The sequence below is a fragment of the Rhinatrema bivittatum genome, chromosome 4 (assembly GCF_901001135.1).
Source record: "Rhinatrema bivittatum chromosome 4, aRhiBiv1.1, whole genome shotgun sequence".
In the NCBI taxonomy this organism is placed as follows: domain Eukaryota; kingdom Metazoa; phylum Chordata; class Amphibia; order Gymnophiona; family Rhinatrematidae; genus Rhinatrema; species Rhinatrema bivittatum.
Genome location: NC_042618.1, coordinates 272009904 through 272030657, shown reverse-complemented (window position 1 = coordinate 272030657; position 20754 = coordinate 272009904). Strand labels below are relative to the sequence as shown.

At 43.9% G+C, this 20754-nt stretch overlaps 1 protein-coding gene across 1 annotated transcript in view; it reads left to right on the top strand.

The window, feature by feature from the left end:
- The window catches only part of PARVG (parvin gamma), a 140904-nt gene that overhangs the window by 107847 nt on the left and 12303 nt on the right, over nucleotides 1-20754 (top strand). Inside the window, exons 11-12 of the mRNA XM_029600118.1 lie at nucleotides 6277-6378; nucleotides 10579-10651. Coding sequence (XP_029455978.1) covers nucleotides 6277-6378; nucleotides 10579-10651 — 175 coding nt within the window. The remainder of the gene's footprint in view (nucleotides 1-6276; nucleotides 6379-10578; nucleotides 10652-20754) is intronic.

Below are 20754 nucleotides of genomic sequence, written 5' to 3'. Positions count from 1 at the left end.
GGTATAGTGCTGCTCTGTAGGAGAGAACTTGTGTGAGTAGAATGAACAAGGTATCAATTTACCCTTTGGAGAAAACTGACTTAAGACCGCTCCTGCTCCAATTGCAGAGGCGTCGACTTCAACGACGAATGGGTGTCTTGGGTCTGGATGCTGAAGACAAGGACCAGAACAGAAAGCTTCTTTTAGTGTCTGAAAGGCGGCTTGTGCTTTGGGTGTCCACAAACGAGTGTTAGCCCCTTTCTTGGTCATGGTGATGTGCGGAGCAGCTAGGGTAGAATAATTGGCAATGAAGCTCCTGTAATAATTAGTAAAGCCAAGGAAATGTTGTAAGGCCAATAGGCCTACTGGCTGGGGCCAGTCTCAGATCCCCTGGATTTTATCTGGATCCATGGCGAACCCTCGATCAGATATGATGTACCCTAGGAAGGGTAAGCAATTTAGCTCGAAGAGGCACTTTTCTAACTTGGAATCAAGGTGATTTTCTCTTAGACATTGGAGGACGATCCGAACATGATCTCAATGGGCTTCAAGGTCTTTGGAAAAGATCAGGATGTCGTCAAGATATATGACTACGGAAGAGTACAAGAGGTCTCGGAGGATTTTGTTCATAAGGCATTGAAAGACCGCTGGGGGCATTGCATAGCCCAAAGGGCATCACGGTATATTCATAGTGACCATCCCTCGTATTGAATGCGGTTTTCCAGATATTTCAGGTTGATGCGTACCAGATTGTACGCACCCCTCAGATCCAACTGGAGAAGATCCATGCCCCTTGAAGGCAGTCAAACAACTCACTGATAAGGGCAGGGGGTAGTGGTCTTTGCGGCTTATGGCACTGAGCCCTCTGTAGTCAATATAAGGGCGTAAATCGCTGTCCTTTTTCTTGATGAAGAAAAAGCCCGCTCCAGCGGGAGAATCAGAGGGATGAATGAACCCTTTTTCTAAGTTCTCTTTGATATACTCAGACATGGCTAGGGTTTCTGGATGAGACAATGGATAAGTTCTGCCCTTGGGAGGCGTCGTGCCCGGCAGAAGTTTTATGGAGCAATTGAACTTGCGTAGTAGAGGCAAAGTGTCCACCTTCTGCTTCGAGAAGACATCTTCAAACTCAACATACTGGGTAGGCAAACCAGATAGGGTGGAAGGCTTCAAGACAGAGACTACTGGAGATACTTGGTGTAGACATGTCTTCTGGCATTTGGAACCCCACTGCACCAACTGCAGGGAATGCCAATCAAACTGGGGTTCGAGGACCTGGAGCCAGGGCAGGCCCAGGATGACTGGATATGTAGAATGTTTTAACACATATAAGGACATCTCCTCCTCGTGGAGAGTGCCCACAGTATTGACGGACAGCCACTGTTCAATGGGTGATGAACCCTGGAAAATGTTCTCCTTGAATGGAGGCGATGCGGAGGCTCACATCTAACAACTGGAGAGGAATGTTCAGAAGCTTGATAATGTCATCCATGATGAAGCTGCCACTTGCTCCTGTATCGACAAGAGCAGTGGTGGTGAAGGAGTGGGCCTCGATGCTCAGAGAGACTGGAATCAGGAGATGGGGGCCGGTGACAGCAGCACCTAAGCTTGGGACCTCTTTTGGGCTCAGGCGTTGCAGTTTTCTGGATGGACCGGACAGGACTGCCGAAGATGTCCGGAAGCCCCACAGTAAAGGCAAAGACCCTCCTTCCTCCAACGGAGACGTTCAGTTGGAGACTGTCGTCCACGATTCACCTCCATAGTTTCCACCATGGGAGGAGGTGGTGGTGAAGGAGTCTTGGCTGGAGGACTGGACACGCATGGGACGCGGTATAGGAGAACGGGAAGCCTTTACTTCTAGGTGCCTTTGCCGGAGATGATGGTCGATCTTCCCAGTGAGGGAAATCAAGTCCTCTAGAGACATGGGAGTCTCACAGATGGAGAGTTCATCTTTGAGAGCACTGAAGAGTCCATCTAGGAAGATGGCTTGCAGACAATCTTCTTGCCACACGAGCTCAGTAGCCAGGATCCTGAACTCTACCGTATACTCAGACAGGGTCTGTGACCCTTGACAGAGGTGGAGTAGATTATGGCTGGCTACAGCTTGGTGGCCTGGGTCTCCGAGGTCTGCTTGGGGAGAGCAATAAACTCGGATAGCTTGGAAAGCATGGGGTCAGAACGTCCCATAATGGAGAGGGCCCATGCAAGAGCCTTCCCTTCCAGGCGGGAAAGGATGAAGGTCACTTTAGTGGTTTCCTTCAGGAACAAGGAGGGTTGCAGTGCAAATTGCAAGAAGCACTGATTGAGGAAGCCACGACAGTTGCGTTGGTCCCCGTTGTATCGAGGAGGTGCAGGGAGCGCCAATGATGCTTTGGGTAGCATAGAGGCCGATAGGCCCACGGGATTGGCCAGAGCTGTGTCTCGCAGCTGGGAACGAAGCTCTTCCACTGAAGAGGCTAGCGATTCCAAAGCCCTGCGATGTTCTTTGATTGTGGCGGCCAAACCCGGTAGAGCCCTGGAGGTGGGAGACTCCGCCGAGTCCATGGCCTTGGCAACCTGTTGCACTTGGAGGTGGACCCTTGTCCTGGAGCAGTGGAGAACAGCTCCCTGGTAGGGACCAGGAAGCACCTGCCCCCAGGGGGCGGAGCACAGGAGGAGACAGAGGCTAGGATGAGGTTTACCACTGGAAGCCTGCGGTTCCCCCCGGGTGGAGCCAGTAGGGACCTGGGCTGCTTGGACATAGGTGGGGCCTCGCAGGGTCTCCCGGAGAGGTAGTAAAGAGGCATGCCCACGAACAGCAAGGGAGCATGGTCGGACTCTAGGCTGTAGGTCTGGAGGAGCAAAGATGTCCAGTACAAGCGTAGGTGATGACAAGGCAAGGGACAAAGCCAGAATCAGGAGACGTGGTCAATGGCAGCCGGGGTCAAAGTCCGAGGAGTAGTCAATGAAGCAGGGGTCAGGTTCCAGAGGTCAGACGAGGTCACAAGGCAGGCAGAGGTCAGGACACAGGCAGCGAACAGAATGGTCAAGGAGCAGGCCGAGGTCAGTACCAGAGATACAGTCCGAGGGTACTACCTGGGAAGACAGGACAGACAGACACTGGAACAGAAGGACGCTGGAACAGAAGGATGCTGGACAAGACTGGAACAAGAGTGGAACAAGACTGTGAATGCGGAAGCAAACTAGTACACTTACAGTACTGACCCGATTGTGAAGGCAAGGAAGTGCAGGCAGGGACTTCCTTATACGTTCGTTCAGTCAGGGTGTGCCATGCAGCTAGGATCCGCCCCCGGCCATACAAGAGGCCAGGAGGTCCGCGCGCCTGTGTAGGGGCATGGCCAATGCCACTGGGGACACCGAACTCCAGCGTGAAGCCTGGTGAGCAGTGGAAGGCCTGGCAACCGCTGCCGCGGGACGCCGAGGCCTGGAGGAGTTGCAGCTGCCACTGGGGAGGCCGACCCATGACCTGCAGAGGAGCTAGTGAGGTGAGCAGGCCTCTGCGCGGGCCAGGCGCGGACAGGGCGTGCAACAGGATGTGAGCTTTCTTTTTAGTGATACAGCGCTATGGAATGCCTTACCTAAAGCATTGCACTTAATTTATAATTTGCCTTTCTTTAAACAATAGTTAAAAACTTGGCAGTTTAAACAAGCTTACAACTGTATAAAGGCTATGTCCATTTTTATTGATTTGTTGATGAAATATGAGGGGTGTATTAATAGTTGGGTTTGTTCTTTTTTAATTGTGTGTTTATTGTAAATTTAGTATTGAAAACTCCTTGATAGTATTTTATTGTTATAAACTACTTTGGGCATAATTTATGGTAAGTCAGATAATAATTAAAAATGATGATGATGGAGGTACCTCTAAAGATCACTCACATGGAGTAACTAGAATTAAGTGTATTTTATAAATACTTTAAATAAGTAAATATGTGACAAAAAGCCTGAATTGACCAAACAGTGGATGGTAAGAACTGGCACCTGGCAGTTGAACTGGGCTGCTGATTTTTTTAAGGATAACCTTAAAAATAGAAGGTTCTATTTAGTCACTGCACAGTTCCACTATACATAACTGGCTAACTAGTGCTATATATTCAGTAGGGATGTGAATCGTTTTTGATGATTTAAAATATCGTCCGATATATTTTAAATTGTAAAAAATCGTTAGAGGGCGCGTTACAATAGGAATTCCCCCGATTATGCGTCAAAAATCGTAAATCGGGGGAGGGGAAAGGGGGAGGGCGGGAAAAACCGGCACACTAAAACAACCCTAAAACCCACCCGACCCTTTAAAATAAATCCCCCACCCTCCCGAACCCCCCCCAAAATGTTTTAAATTACCTGGGGTCCAGTGGGGGGGTCCCGGTGTGATCTTCCACTCTCGGGCCACGGGTGCGTTAATAGAAATGGCGCCGGCGCTACCTTTGCCCTGTCATATGACAGGGCAAAAGTAGCGCCGGCGCCATTTTGGTTCTTGTCCCCCGACGTCACCATAGCAATACGGCCATACGGCCGGCGCCATTTGCAATACGGCAACGAATGCAAGAGGTTGCTTTCGGACCCCCGCTGGACTTTGGCAAGTCTTGTGGGGGTCAGGAGGCCCCCCCAAGCTGGCCAAAAGTTCCTGGGGGTCCAGCGGGGGTCCGGGAAGCGATCTCCTGTGCTCGTGAGGTCGGGGGACAGGAACGCAGCCGTGGCCCGAGAGTGAAGATCACACCGGGACCCCCCCACTGGACCCAGGTAATTTAAAACATTTTGGGGGGTTCGGGAAGGGTGGGGGAGGGTTTTAGGGTTGTTTTAGTGTCCGGTTTTTCCCACCTTCCCCCTATTTACGATTTAAATGATTTAAAAAAAACAAAAACCGCGACGATCAGATTTCCCTCCCCCCCCCAGCCAAAATCGATCGTTTAAGATGATCGATCACACGATTCACATCTCTAATATTCAGTGGCGCAGTGCATTGCACCGCTGAATATACCCAGGTTATTTTAAAATTAGCCAGTTATGTATAGTCCTAACTTTAGCCCTTCTCAGCTCAATCAGAGTTGGTTGGATAAATCAAATGACTACCTCTCTGAATATTGAGTTAGCTGGTTAATTTATCCAGAAAACTCGACTTCTCCCTGATCCACCCATTCCCTGCCCCTGTCTTGTCTGGCTAAAATCTTATCTGACTAAGTGGTGCCCACTGATCTTAGCCAGGTAAGTGCCATTTTGAATATCGGGCACCACACAGAGTATAACTTTCATACCGGTGCATGGGCGCACATGTTTGTGCGTATGCCAACTCGCACGAATGGACACGGCCGTTCTATATCAAGTGTGTATCTATGCATGTTATAAAATCATCTGTATGCACGTACATGTGTGTGCTATTTTATTTGAATGCACGCATGTGCACGCAATTGCCGGCTCTACTGTGAAAGTGGGGGAATTATGCTAGGCACACGCGCCAATGCAAATACCCATTTCCCCAGTTAGTTCACAGTTTTCCCCAGTAAAGGATGGGACTTCCTAACCACCCTAGCTAGATAACCTCCCTTTTACCCTATTAGTCCCGACCCTTCAATCCCCACTGACTAGCCCCAATTTTTTAATTTTAAAAATTACATGCCATCCATAACAGAAGTAAAGTTACGCAGTGGGGGATCCCAGCCTGCACTTGTGCACGTAAATACTCATGTGCATACTTCAGGTTTCATACACGGAATGCCCATGACCTGTCCATGCCCTGCCCAGACCCCACCCCTACATTGCCCCCCTTTTTGCCTTTTTGATTTCTGTGCATTCTTGCAAGCTTTTTAAAATCCACGCGACGCATGCTGGCTTGAGACAAGCCCATATTTCCTAGCTTTCATGTGTGTAGGGCATTTAAAATCAACATTTAAGCCAGGTAAATGCCATATTGAATAATGGGCTCTAGACTTTTACAAATAGACAACTATTTAATATACATGTTCTTCAGATTGCAGGCTGGAAATTTTTACATGGAACAGTATCTTTATTCACTTTTATACATTGATAGGAAGATGTCAAGGGATTGAATACTGCGATTGGACAGATATGATCCCGTGACAGTTTTTAAATGTCACACTTGACAATATAGCAAAGCAGAATCGACTAACAGACATTTGAAGAGTCAATCATGTTATAAACAAAAGTTTTATGCTTTTATGATTACATGACCTTAATAATGTCTCATATTTCTCACTCTTTAATTTTATATAACAGTAATGCCTTTACTACTGAAGGCTCAGATGGCTGTGTATTCTGACTAACACACTTTCACTTTTTTAGTTTGCAGATGGGGTTATCTTGCTTTTACTAATAGGACAGCTAGAAGGTTATTTCCTGAATCTAAGTGACTTCTTCCTTACTCCCTGCTCTGACACTGAAATGGTAGGTTATCAAAACCTGTTAGAATACATTAATTTTGGGTATAACACATAAATGTATCTTTTTGTTCCAGTTTTTTAAAGTTTTTTTTACGAGTTGAAACTAATAGTCCTTTGTAGAACCAGGCTACTGTATTATGTGCACTAGCCAGCACCATTTGGCATTTGAATAAGCAGGATTTCCAAAAATCAATCATTGGTTAGCATTTGGCTACTGTTTGTAAACACATGCAAAAGATTATAGGATGTTTATGAAACCTTAAAGTGTTTCAATGGTATTACTAATCACTTTGGAAAACTGAGATCTTTGCATCCTCTAACCTTTTAGAGGTGGCTTTCATATCTCCTTTATTTATTGGATATACTGTTTTCATACACTTATGGCAAAAGTAGGGCAAAAAAAGTATAAACAAGCCACAAATAAATTTGCTTGCACAATTTTAAAACAGTATTATTTTGCCTAAAGCTTCAATTTCTTGCATCTTCTGGAAGGGAAGATTATTGTAAACAGAGTTAGTACAGCAACAATGGAAATAGTATGCAGAATTTGCAAGTTCTATGCATTATTTCCTGGCTCATAAACCTGGCACAAAATGGATATTTAATTTTCTTTTACATTTATTAATCACTAGTAACCCATAGCTCTCAGCAATTTACAAATCAACATATCACAGATAGAGAGTTCCAGTGTAAAATAAATATAACTAACCAAAATAAAAACAACAGAGCATAATAAAATACACATACAGTCAAAAACTAAAATATGACTCATCTGATTCTTCAATATTCCCACCTGAGCAAAGCCAGGTAGCAGAAGGCCCAATCTGAGAATCAAACTGGGGACCACTGCATATCAATGTGCAGTATGGCCACCAAGCCACCTGGTCTGCCTTGCACATTAAATTCTATTAAATGTGAGTTCAACGAAAAGGGGCATGGAATACGCTGAGTATGTTAATGAGCTGTATCACATGCAAATACATGCAAAGCTGCTCATTAGTATGGCATGGAGTAGTGCAGGACATAGCCATGGGCATATCTTGAGATGTAACTTTTCCACGAAAGCCAAATGCTTTTGGAGCACCATGTTTTAAAGCCCTGCTGCCACCCTTTGTCCAAAAATCCCTGGTGGTCCATGGGCAAATACCCTGACCTCCACTTGAACTTTCACCTGGGCCATACATTCTAAATTAGTTAAACCAGATAAATCTCTCCTCATTAATAAAAATAAAATATAAACTTCCTTCTGAAAACCACTCTGGACCCTCCTCATGCTTTCTACAAAACCCTGGTGGTCTAATTGTCTGGCCGATACAGTAAGGGGCGGTAGAAAGAGGTGCGTTAGTGCCCGGTGCACCCGTGTTTGCCGCACGCACAGTTCGGATCACCTACTGCTCGATACTGTATTTAAATGGCATGCAAATGCAAGCCGCGACCAACCCGCGTCCAACGCGCGTCCATGAAGCGCAATCCATTTTACTGTATAGGCGCTACACAACAAAGGTAGGGGGGGGGGATTTAGATAGGGCTGGGGGGTGGGGTAGATAGGGGAAGGGAGGGGAAGGTGGGGAGGGACGCGGAAGAAAGTTCCCTCTGAGGCCGCTCCGATTTCGGAGCGGCCTCAGAGGGAACGGAGGCAGGCTGCATGGCTCTGTGCGCTCAGGTTGCCGATTTTGCGCAGCCTTGCGCGCGCCAACCCCGGATTTTATAAGATACGCGCAGCTACGCACGTATCTTATAAAATCTGGTGTACTTTTGTTTGCGCACGTGTATGTTTTGAAGATCTACCTCTTAATGAGGATAGCTGAAGGATGTTTCACTGATGAAAGTGACAGTATTTCTGAGTGGAAAAAGCCAGCGTAGTACCTCCTATTGCCAGTTTTAAAATGGAAGAGGCGGGAACTGAGGTATGAACTGTCTAGCCTAGTGGTTAGAGCAGTGGACTATGAACCAGGAGACCAGGGTTCAAGTCCCGCTGTTGCTCCTTGTGACGTTGGGCAAGTCACTTTACCCTCCATTGCCTCAGGTACAAACTTAGATTGTAAGCCCTCTGGGGATAGAAAAATACCTACAGAACCTGAATGTAAACCGGTGTGATATCTCAATTGAGATTGAATGTTGGTATATAAAAAAAATAATAAATAAATGTCAATGAAACCTAATGAACTGTGCCATAGATATATCATGTATTGAAAAAATATATGTTAAACCAAGCTGTACCAGTCAATTTGTTCATTAAAGGTATTATAGAGTCTAAATAAAAAATACATTTTTTCTCCTGATGATTTAAAAAAGAATGAATGTCTCCTCCTCAAGGTGGGCCTCAAACTGCCTGCAGCACTGACCATCTGAGATGTTCAAAATTATGTTGATGTTGCAATTGCATACAATGTTGTACCATTGCAATGAGGGTCTGACAATTGATTTTGCTGCAATGTTCTCTGAGCCTCACATATATATTCCTGCTGGTCTTCCCAATGTAAATAAGGGGACAGGGGCATTGTATAACATAGATTATTTATTTAGATTTTTATATTCTGCTTCTTGCAATTTTTTCAGCACTTCAAGGCAGATTACATTCAGGTACTTTAGGTATTTCCCTATCCCCAGAGGGCTTACAATCTAATAGGGTCATTTTCCAAGGTGTGATAGCCCATTATTGCAGCGGTAAAATTAAAATTAGTGGAAGGGGTGGAGTTAAGGAAGAGTTTGGGAAGGGTTTAGGGAAATGGGGTGGTGGCACCACTGCCAGCGATATGGGCGCGATAGTGTGCAGCATGGCTGCATTGCAGCAGGCGAAACCACACTGCTGTGATGTGGCCAGCTGCACACTAGTGCCCCCTGCCCCTTTTTTTGCCCCCACCCCCTTTACTGCAGCAGCTCATCATTCCACAGGAATGATGAATCTAGGCCTAAGCTTGTACCTGAGGCAATGGAGGTTAAAGTGACTTGCCCAAGGTCACAAGGAGCGACACTGGGACCCTGGTCTCCTGGTTCATAGCCCTCTGCTCTAACCACTAGGCTACTCCTCCACTCCAAATAATTGTGCAATCTGAATTGGAATGGCAAACAATCTCCACTTGGGTTGTATGATGAGGCAAGAACACCACCTGTGATGGTGAATGCACACATGTCATAGTGGCCACATTGAAAGTGACCTACCAGATTTACTGGGGTATAGATTCTAAGGTTATCATTGCTCTAACAATATGTTCCTTCAAATTGTGTCCTCGACTGAAGGCAAACCTTGGTGGTCATTGGAGAACTGGATGTAAAGATAGAACATGCCAGTTTCGCTGAATAATAGATCTCAATTCATGTGCACGGTTGGTAAATTTGAGCACACAAGTCAAAAGATCAGTGGGCATATGTTTGGCTTTGTAATCAAATAAATAGGACCTGTCAGAATATCTTGCTCATTTGGTATGCATGCTTGATAGCACAAGGCGAGTAGCCCCATTCATGAAATCTATTCTTCGGATCTTGGGCTTATGATTTAAAGATGGGAAGATCCAGGTTTTTGTCCTGAGTCAGGCTGTTGGACTTCACCTTGGACATCTTAGGAATGCAGTATAAGTAGTGTTTAGGAACTCTGAGGAAAAGCAGTAGGCAATAGAGCCATGAATCACTAGCAGTATCGCCTATTGGATGGGAGGGAGCTGCTCTGAACCTTCTTGCTTAATTAGAACATAAGAACATAAGAAATTGCCATGCTGGGTCAGACCAAGGGTCCATCAAGCCCAGCATCCTGTTTCCAACAGAGGCCAAACCAGGCCACAAGAACCTGGCAATTATCCAAACACTAAGAAGATCCCATGCCACTGATGCAATTAATAGCAGTGGCTATTCCCTAAGTAAAATTGATTAATAGCCGTTAATGGACTTCTCCTCCAAGAACTTATCCAAACCTTTTTTGAATCCAGCTACACCAACTGCACTAACCACATCCTCTGGCAACAAATTCCAGATCTTTATTGTGCGTTGAGTGAAATATTGTATTGTTTCTTCTGAAAATTTTATAATTTATGAGTTCCAGCACTGTTGAAAAGAGTAGGCAGGGCACAGAGTGTACGTTGTCATTTCAGACCAGGTAATCCTAATACTATCAGCTGTTATGTGCAGGCCACAGAGCCATGATAATCAATACATTATCATTTGAGAGTATTTTTCACCTTTTACTAATAAAGGGTTTTCTCTTTAACAGCTCCATAATGCTAACCTTGCTGTAGACCTGCTTCTGAGTGGAGGGCTTTTAGACAGTCCTGTTAATCCTGAAGGTCAGTATACTAATACAAAGGCAACTCATTTTGAAGGAATAGAATGTTGTATGCTCCAACTCTGCCAGACCTTGTGCATGTTATTTTATCTCAACCCTTAGCTGAGATTCTATGTCTCCTTTTTATTCTTCTTCTTAGTAAACCTTATAAAATGCATTCGTAAAAAAAGAGTACTTCTACCACTAAAGAGATACAATTGGCATCTCTGGATGGCCTTACATTCCTATGGAAGTGCTCAGTTGTACTGAGATCATTCCTGATAGGAAAGTGATAGAAATGCAATACTTTGAAAAACAGAGTTTGAAATTAGAATGGGAATATTGAAAGCAGAAGATGTTGCTGGAGGCTGAAGAGGATCAGTGAGTATTACTTGATGGGTATTTCTGTTTGGGGAGAGGTGAAATTGTTGGGTATATCAATCTTTATTGTGTATGCCTTGATTAAAAGCTAGGACAGGTAAGTGATTTCTTTTAGTGTGTGTGAGTGTTTGGGCTTTAAATTAAAATAAAATGCAGGCTAGGAATAGTAAAGGATTTATTTTAGTGTGTTTGTGAGCTAGTGTAAGTTAGTATTTTTTGTAAGTATTAGAACTGTGAGTTTAGAAAGCTCATTTACTTGATCTGAAAAGGTGAGAATTCTGGTTCCACGGCAATTAGTCACTAGTTTTGGGCCTTCCCATGCACTCCAGGTTCTTTTTCTGTTAAATACTCTTCTCCCAGTTAAAAGGAAAATCTTCTATATAGGAATCAGTCAATGAGTTTGAATATCATACAGTTAACACTGATTTTAGTGATTGACTAATTATAGTTTTGTTGCTGGCCATTCAGAAATTAACATAAGTCACCTAATATCAATTTAAAAACCATAGATAAAAAGATATCAAATAATTTAAAATATATTAAATTGAGAGACATACCTACTCCGTAATCGGCTTTTAAAACGTTAGCAACGTAATAAAACTAAGATGCAAAAAGAAGTCCAGCAGCGAATGGCTACCCAGTCTTTTGCACCAAGTGCCACATGTGTACCACTTGGTAAACTGGAGAAACTGAGACAGACAGAGAGGTATATAGAGGAGACCTTCAGCGACATAGCAGACTGGTCCCAACTTCAGTCAAGCAGCACTTGTGCTACTTTGGAGGAGCAAGGTCACCTGACAGGAGACTATCATCTTGGTGTGGCAGGAAGTGATCCTGTAGCTAGGACCTGCTCTCCAGATGATGCTATATCCTCTTGCACTGAGGATGTGTGTCTACGGCTGCAGGCCCAGGAGAGAAGGGTTAACATGACCATTATAGTGGATGATTTGATCATTAGAAATGGAGATACCTGGGTGGATAGTGGGCATGAGGATTGATTGGTAACATGCCTATCTGGTGCAAAGGAAATGGACCTCACATGCCACCTAGATAAGATTTTAGAGAGAGTTGAGGTGAAGCCAACTACCATTGTATATATGAGTACCAATGACAGAGGAAGGGGCAGGAGAGAGGTTCTGGAGGCTAAATTTAGACTCGGTTAGGAAACTGAAATCCAGAGCCTCTAAGGTTGCATGTGCAGGGCCCCAGAGGCAGGCTGAGTTCCAGAGTTTCAATGTGTGGATGAGATGATGGTGTAAGGAAGAGAGATTTAGATTTGTTAGGAACTGGGAAAATTCTGGGGAAGGGGGAGCCTTTTCTGATGGGATGGGCTCTACCTTAGTCAGAGTGGAATCAGGCTGCTGGCTGGCACTATCCTTTAAAAAGGAATTAGAGCAACTTTTAAACTAGATGATAGGGGAAAGCTGACAGTTGCTCAGAAGCGCATGGTTTGAAATGATGTATCTTTAAAGGATACAAACAAAACAGAGACATTAGGGCTTCCTGATAGAGAGGTTGCAATAAATACCAAAGTAACCCAGGGACCTTTAAATAAAGAGCAGAAAGAACAAAAACATCCCAAATTATCCATTTATTTATTTATAAATTTTTATATACCGAGGTTCAATTAACAAGATTAATTATCACTTCGGTTTACATTACAACCAATTGATAAGCAAATTGTTAATACAAACAAAAAATATACTTTGAAATGTCTGTATGCAAATACTAGAAGTCTGAAAAATAAGAGGGGAGAATTATAATATATAGCGCTGAATGAAATGCTAGATTTAATTGGCATCTCAGAGACTTGGTGGAAGGAGGATAACAAATGGGACACTGTGATATCAGGGCATAAATTATATCACAATAATGGATGGATCAAACTGGGTGAGGTGTGGTGCTGTATGTTAGAGGGCATAGAGTAAAAAAGGAAAAAAGTTCTGCAAGAATCAAAATGTAGTGTGGAATCTTTATGGATTAAAATTCTATATGAGGAGGGGAAAAAATAGCAGTGGGGGTATACTACCATTCACTTGATCAGAATGAACAGACAGATGATGAAATGCTAACAGAAATTAGGGCAGCTAACAAAATTAGCCACAGAGTAATAATGGGCAATTTCGATTACCCTGGAATTGACTGGGTAAATTGCATATCGGGACATGCCAAAGAAGCAAAGTTTCTAGATGAAATAATTGAATGCTTTATAGAGCAACTGGTATAAGATCCAACAAGAGGGGAGCTATTTTAGATCTAATCCTTAGTGGAGCACATGACTTGGTATGAGATATAATAACATGATCAAATTTGGCTTGATAACTGGAGGGAGGACATTAAGGAGATCTGCTATGATAGCATTTAATTTTCAAAAGGGGAATTATGAGAAAAATAATTAGGAAAAAAAATGAAAGGAACAACTACAAAGAATAAGACTTTACATCAGGCAAGAATACCATCTTGGAAGCCCAGAACAGATGTATTCCACGCATCAAAAAAGGTGGAAGGATAGCCAAATGACTGCTTTAATAGCAAAAAGAACAAAAATGGAAAAGGAATCCAAATGAAGAAAACAAGAAATAGTATAAGCACTGGCAGGCTAAGACTGAATTTGAAAAGAAGCTTGCTTGGAAAAAAAAATTCATAATAAAACTTTTTTCAGGTACATTTGAAGCAAAAAGCCTGCAAGGGAGTCAATTGTTCCATTAGATGATCAAGGGGTAAAAGGTATACTAATGGAGGACAAGACCAAAGTAGAGAGAGAAAATGATTTCTTTGCTTCAGTTTTTACTGAGGATAAAAGGCAGAAGTGATATTTATAGGTGATGATTCAGAGAAAATGAAACAAATCTCAGTGAACCTGGAAGATGTCAAACTAAAGAAACAGCAAATCACCTAGACTATATGGTATACATCCCAGAGTATTGAAATAACTGAAAACTGAAATTACATACCTATTATTAATCTGTAATTTATAATTAAAATCAGCTATTTTACTTGAAGATCGGAGGGTGACCAATGTAACGCCAATTTTTAAAAAGGATTACAGTGGTGATCCAGGAACTACAGACCAGTGAGCCTGATGTCATTGCCAATAAAAATGATCAAAATTATTATAAAGAACAAAATTGTTGAATATATAGTTTGTCATGCTTTAATGGGACGAGCCCAATATGAGTTTAGCCAAGAGAAGTCTTGCCTCACTAATCTGCTACATATTTTTGAAGGCTAGAATAAACATGTGGATAAAGGTGAACCAGTTGATATAGTGTATCTGGACTTTCAAAAAACATTTGAAAAAGTATCTCACGAGAGACTCTTGAGGAAATTAAAAAGTCATGGGTTAGTAGGAAATGTTAAATTCTGGCTTGAGAGCTGGTTAAAAGATAGAGAACAGTGAAGTGCCCCAGGGATCTGTACTAGGACTGCTGCTATTTAACATATTTATATATAACCTAGAGATGGTCAAATTTGCTGATGATACAAAATTATTGAAAGTTGTTAAATCACAAGAGGACTGTGAAAAACTGCAAGAGGACCTTGTGAGACTGAGAGACTGGTCAACCAAAAAAGCAGATGGCATTTAAAGTGGACAAGCGCAAAGTGAGGCACATAGGGAAAAGGAACCCAAATTATATAGCTACATGATGCAACGTTCCATTTTGGCAGTAATCACCCAGGAAAAAGATCTAGGCGACATCGTGGATAATATGTTGAAATCCTCTACCCAGTGTGTAGCAGTGGCCAAGAAAGCAAAAAGAATGCTAGGGATTATCAGGAAAGTAATGGAGAATAAAACAGAGAATATCATAATGACTCTGTATCACTCCATGGTACAACTGCATTTTGAATACTGTGTGCAGTTCTAGTTGCCGCATCTCAAAAAAGATATAGCAGAATTAGAAAAGGTACAGAGAAGGGCGACCAAAATGATAAAGGAGATGGAATGATTCCCCTATGAGGAAAGGCTAAAGAGGTTAGGGCTCTTCAGCTTGGAGATATACAAAATAATGAGTAGATTGGAACGGGTAAATGCAAATTGGTTGTTTATGCTTTCAAAAAATACAAAGACTAGGGAAAATGTAATGAAGTTACTAGGTGATATATTTAAGACAAATAGTAGAAAAACATTTTTACTCAACATATAATTAAACTTTGGAATTCAACACTGGAAGATGTGGAAAAAGCTGTTAGTGTAGCTAGCTGGGTTTATAAAAGAGAAGTCCATAAACCATTATTAAGGTGGACTTGGGGACATCCACTGCTTGTCCCTGGGATTAAGCAGCATGTAATCTTTTGAATTTAGGAATACTGCCTGGTGGTTGTGACTTGGATTGGTCACTTTTAGAAACAAGATACAGGGCATGATGGACCTTTGGTCTGACCCTGCATGGTAAAACTTATGCTCTTATGATTTTAAACTGGAATCAAGGAGTAAGACCTAATCTATTTCCTGTAGGAGTGGGAGAGATTTTTTTTGGCCCATAGTTCCTTCTTTCTTTCTCTCTCTCTCTCTCTCTTTTTTCCAGCTGAATTGTAACGAGGATTGGGATTCTGGTGCTATCAATCTTCATTTGAAACTATCTAGAGATTCCCCCCCCCCTCCTATTTTAATAGACCCTTCCACCACTTCCAGTCTGGACTTTGCAGCAATGGCCTGGAAGCAGGGAGCAATACACCAGGGCTCCTTCAAGAACCCTGCATCATAGGTTTTAAACTGGTCACCAGGTGTCACCCTTCTCAATGACCATGATTCCCTCCCCCCCAAGGTCTCTGAACACTGCTTCTATAGCATCCCAAGCCTCAATTGTCCCAGGGTATGGAAGACCCTGTCTGGGGATTGAACCAGACAGCTTCTGTATGGCAAAACATAGTACTGCTGCTGAGCAGGCCAGCTCGAGATCTTTCTTATATTTGTGATAGATTCCCAATATCAGGTCCCCATTTAGAGAGTATGGCACCAAAGGAGATTTTAGGTGAGGGATAACTAAAGATGAGAAAATTGGAAAATAAGGTGCATGCAGTACTGCTACTTGATGACATAAGGGATCGTTATGAACCTTTTTGTATATGTTTCAATGGGGAAGTTTCCAGCTAAAATTAAGAATGGGTTGGTAACAGGTTGTTTCCTTTAAGAAGGTTGGGAAGAAGATCCTTTGGGGAGAGTGCTGCTGAATATTCCTGTAGCAAGCGCTATTTAGGCAGATAAGTCTTATCCGTCTGCTATTAAGCCGGTCTAACTTAGCCATACAAGTTATCCGCCTAATGCTGAATATTGTTACTTATCCAGCTAAGTCATGCTTCCCTGATCCACCCACTGCCTGCCCAAAATATATCCAGCAATTTAGATAGCTGGATAAGTGACTTATTTGGGTATCTAGTGGCTGCTGAAAGTAAGTAAATATTCAGCAGCTTCTAGGTAGCCGGATAAGTCCTATTTATCAGGCTATCTAGAGCTAAAACACACTGGGGTAGATTTTCAAAAACGGCGCGTTCGTGTACTTTTGTTGGCGCTCCAGGCGCAAACAAAAGTACGCGGGATTTTAGTAGATACGCACGTAGCCGCGTGTATCCGCTAAAATCCTGGATCGGCGCGCGCAAGGCTGCCTATTCCGTGTAGCCAGCACGCGCCGAGCCGCGCAGCCTGCCGCCGTTCCCTCCGAGGCCAACGCCCTCCCCTCACCTTCCCCTCCTTTCCTCTACCTAACCCACCCCCCCCCGGCCCTGTCTAAACCCCCCTATCTTTGTTGGGGGATTTACGCCTCCCAGAGGGAGAAGTAAATCCCCGTGCGCCAGCGGGCCGCTGGCGCGCCTAGACGCAACCCGGGGGCAGTTCCGGAGGGCGCGGCCACGCCCCCGGACCGCCCCAGGCCGAAACCACGCCCCCGGGCCCGCCCCCGAAACGCCGCGTCCCGCCCCGAAAATGGCGCGCCGCTCGTCCCCGCCCCCCGGCACGCCCCCCTCGGAAAACCCCGGGACTTACACGAGTCCCGGGGCTCTGCGCGCGCCGGTAGGCCTATTGAACATAGGTGCACCGGCGTGCAGGGCCCTGCTCGCGTAAATCCGCCCGGATTTACGCGATCAGGGCTCTTAAAATCCGCCCCACTTTGAATATCGACCTCAGCACTTTTAACTGTTTTGGAAAATAACATGGTGTGGAGCTTGATTTGGGGGGGGGGGGCCTTTGACTGCCGGCTATCACCATAAAGAAAGAGAGGGATTCAGGTTCACAGAGGAGGGCCTTAGGTGGATAGTCTCCCTTCTGCAGCTCAAAAGAAAAGAACCACCTTGCCTGCTTCTAGCCCAGATTCTCTACATCAACTGCTTGACCCACATTGCTGAACTCTAAAAACCTGAGAGACTGGCACTTGGCTCCCACAGTATCAGATTTTCTCAATTTTTGTGTGTCCCATCTGGGGGAGCTGCTTTGTAAAATTCTGGATAAAAATATCTGAAAGTTCTGTTTCATCAGGAGTGGTTTGATGCTTAAATTCTCTCTATATAAAATAGATGTGGTGTGGATCAGCCTGTGGTAGTTTATTTATCGGCTAGAATTGTGCTGAGGTGTGATCTGGCTATTTTCCCACTGGTGGGCCTTTGGACTCAAAATCCAATCTGCAATTGGATTTTAATGGAAAAAAATGATATTAATTCCCCAGCTGTTATTTTGAATCATTAAAATTCAATTATGGAACATGATCCAAAAAATGACTAATTCTGGCCAGGGCTACTCCTTTTTTGGTCACGATCACTTTCCATCCAAACATTAGCCCATCTGTACTCAAAGGTAGCTGATGTCTAAATCTAGCCTGTTCTGTCAAACACACCATTGGGCACAGTAGAGAGCAAGTCATAAATGTTGCCCTAAACCATTGCTCCTGCATCTCTAGAGAATTTGAAACACAGTGCTGTGAGGAAGTAGTTTATTACTTCAAATTGCCACTGGGCCTATCAACCACCTGTCCTGCTTAGTCTGATCACCTTCCTGAACACTGTCAAAATCACACACTGAACATTTTCATTTTTGACTGAAGCAACTTTCTTTCTGTCTACCTCCCTTTCCAGAATGCTTTTACATAAAAAATGTTAGAAACCGCCTGTGCCAGATAAATATTGCTTGTATTTTCTAATCTTGTCCACATTTTGGAAGTTTCCACTAGGGTATTAGCATACCTGGGAACTTTCAGGATTTCACCCTGAGACTCAGGGAATTTGCATTAGTTGCAGGGTCTCAGGGGAAATTCTAGAAATCTCAGTGCTTCTTTGTATACAGCTCAGCTACTCCCCTTCAGTAAACCTGCAGAGAACAGGAAAAGTGGGGCGAGTCTAGAGCAGACCCTGCAAGCAGAATGTGGGAGAAACTGGAGAAGGGCTGCAACATACACACAACTCAGTCTGTAGCTGTGATTCCAGGACTTGGGGACTCACTCAACTAAGGGAAGAGTGAGAATGCATAAGTCATGGTGCTGTAACTTATAGTGAGTGGGAACAAAGAGAGTGCTGGAAGAGGAAGGGGAATTATGGTGGGATTGTCTCTGGAGGGGGGGACAGGTAATGGTGGTGGGTAGAAGAAAGAGAGAGAAACTGTGGGGGTGGAGGGGTGGAAGAGTGAAAGTTGGGGAGAGGGAGAGTGGAAGAAAGAAAGATGATCTATATTTTCCATTGCTTTCCCCCTACCTCTGGTCATTTGCTAATCAGCAGCAATATCAGGGTGACCACAACTCAAAAGTTCCCAGATATGGGTATTAGAAGTATGATCCCTAACAGAGAGAGACAAAATGTTTTTTATCTAACAGTATCAAGAAGAGACCAAAATATATTTCATTTTAAGTTATTGATCAATATGCTATCTTTGAAGTGTTCCTACCACAGGGTAGTTCCTTTGTGTGCAGCTCTGGATTCTGCCAAACATGCCAAGTAGAGATGTTCATTTGATTTACATGAATGATACATTCGAACAAAAAATGGTTTTGCATGAAACTATCCCAAATTTTTGGATATTCTTCTTTCCTTTTATTAAAATAAACCCGTTCTCTCTCCAGCCCCTGCAAACCTCCTCAGCTGATTCTTGGGTGTTCTCCAGCAACTCCCTGTGTCCTTCTAATTCCCTTCCTGTCCTCTAAGAAACTGTCAGGCCTGGTATATGGGGCTGGGCTGAGTTGAGCCCAGTTGGGGCCTCCCTGGGCCCCACTGATTCCCCTTCCACCCCCATGAAAATATTTCCAGGACTGGGGATCTCTGTGGCCCACACTTACTCCCTTCATGGTGGTCCTAGGACAAGACAGGAGCAATGCCCACTTGCTCCTTCCCTGTTCAGTCTTTTTAAAAGTGGCACTGGTGCGCATGAGGCTGACACCAAAGTGATGTCACTTTCTTGAAAAAAGTGGGTATGTTAGATGGTCAGATCTGCGGAACAAGACCACTTTTGTTTCTATTAAAATGCTTTTTTTTTGTTTATTAATTGTACAACTTTCAAACAGAGTATCTACTTTGTGCAGAAATATGGTATTAAAAAAAAAAGGAAAATGCAGTAAGCGAGAAATTCACATTATACAAAGAAACCCCAATACCCGTTAGTCCAGCATCATGGGGGCAGGAGACCAGCAAAAATGGAGAAAATCACGGAACCTAAAAATAGCAATGACTTAGCTTATATGGCATATACATATTCCATTTAGGATGATAATACCCTAGACATTACTAGCTTGGAGCATAGTCTTCTTAGAATCTATAAAGCTTTTAAGGTGCTCTGGTGAAAAATATATGTAATTATCTCCATTATGTTTAACAATACATTTACACGGAAACTTTAGCAGGAAGGTTGCTCCAATTGCTAAGGTATCTTGGCACAGAGCCAAGAATCCCTTCCTTTTCTCCTGAGTTGATTTCATTAGGTCTGGAAAAATCCTGACTCTTTGCCCCATGAATAATGCATTTGATTTCTTAAAATAACTTTTCATAACAATACTGAGATCTTTTTCAGTAAATAGAGATATTAGCATAGTGGCTCTTTCAGATATTTCAAAACTAGATGACTTTAAATAATCGGATAAATTGTTTAAGTCTACAGGAGTAAACTGAAATTGAGCACTAAAACGAGAAGGTAGAAAATACACCTTGGGGAGCCTAAGGAGGAGGTGAGAGGCCCAAGTTTACCTGCACTTGGCGTGGTTCCCCCGGAACATCTGTGTTGGAACCCCTAATCAGCCCGAGAGACCCGGCTGACCGTAGGACGGTGCAAGTGGGTGGAGCCGAGTGACGTGAGTGGCGGAAGGGTGGTCCTTGCCCTATAAAATCAAAAGGCAGACGCCGAACTTTGGGAGCCTAAGGAGGAGGTGAGAGGCCCAAGTTTACCTGCACTTGGCGTGGTTCCCCCGGAACATCTGTGTTGGAACCCCTAATCAGCCCGAGAGACCCGGCTGACCGTAGGACGGTGCAAGTGGGTGGAGCCGAGTGACGTGAGTGGCGGAAGGGTGGTCCTTGACCTATAAAATCAAAAGGCAGGCGGCGCCCCGCCGTCGCGGCGCGCTGCCTAAGCCGCGCGCTCCGTAAGGGGCGCGCTGACTTTGGCCGGCTTAGGCCAGCGAAGGCTGAGAGGCTGCCCAGGCCGCTAACTTGGACTCTGTGTAAACCTCCGTAAGAATTATAAGAATATACAGAAGCCGGGGGAAGTTACAGCTTTGTTCTTGTTAAGATTTTGGAGTGACAGATTTTCCTCATGCCGCACACAAAGCGCAAGGGCAA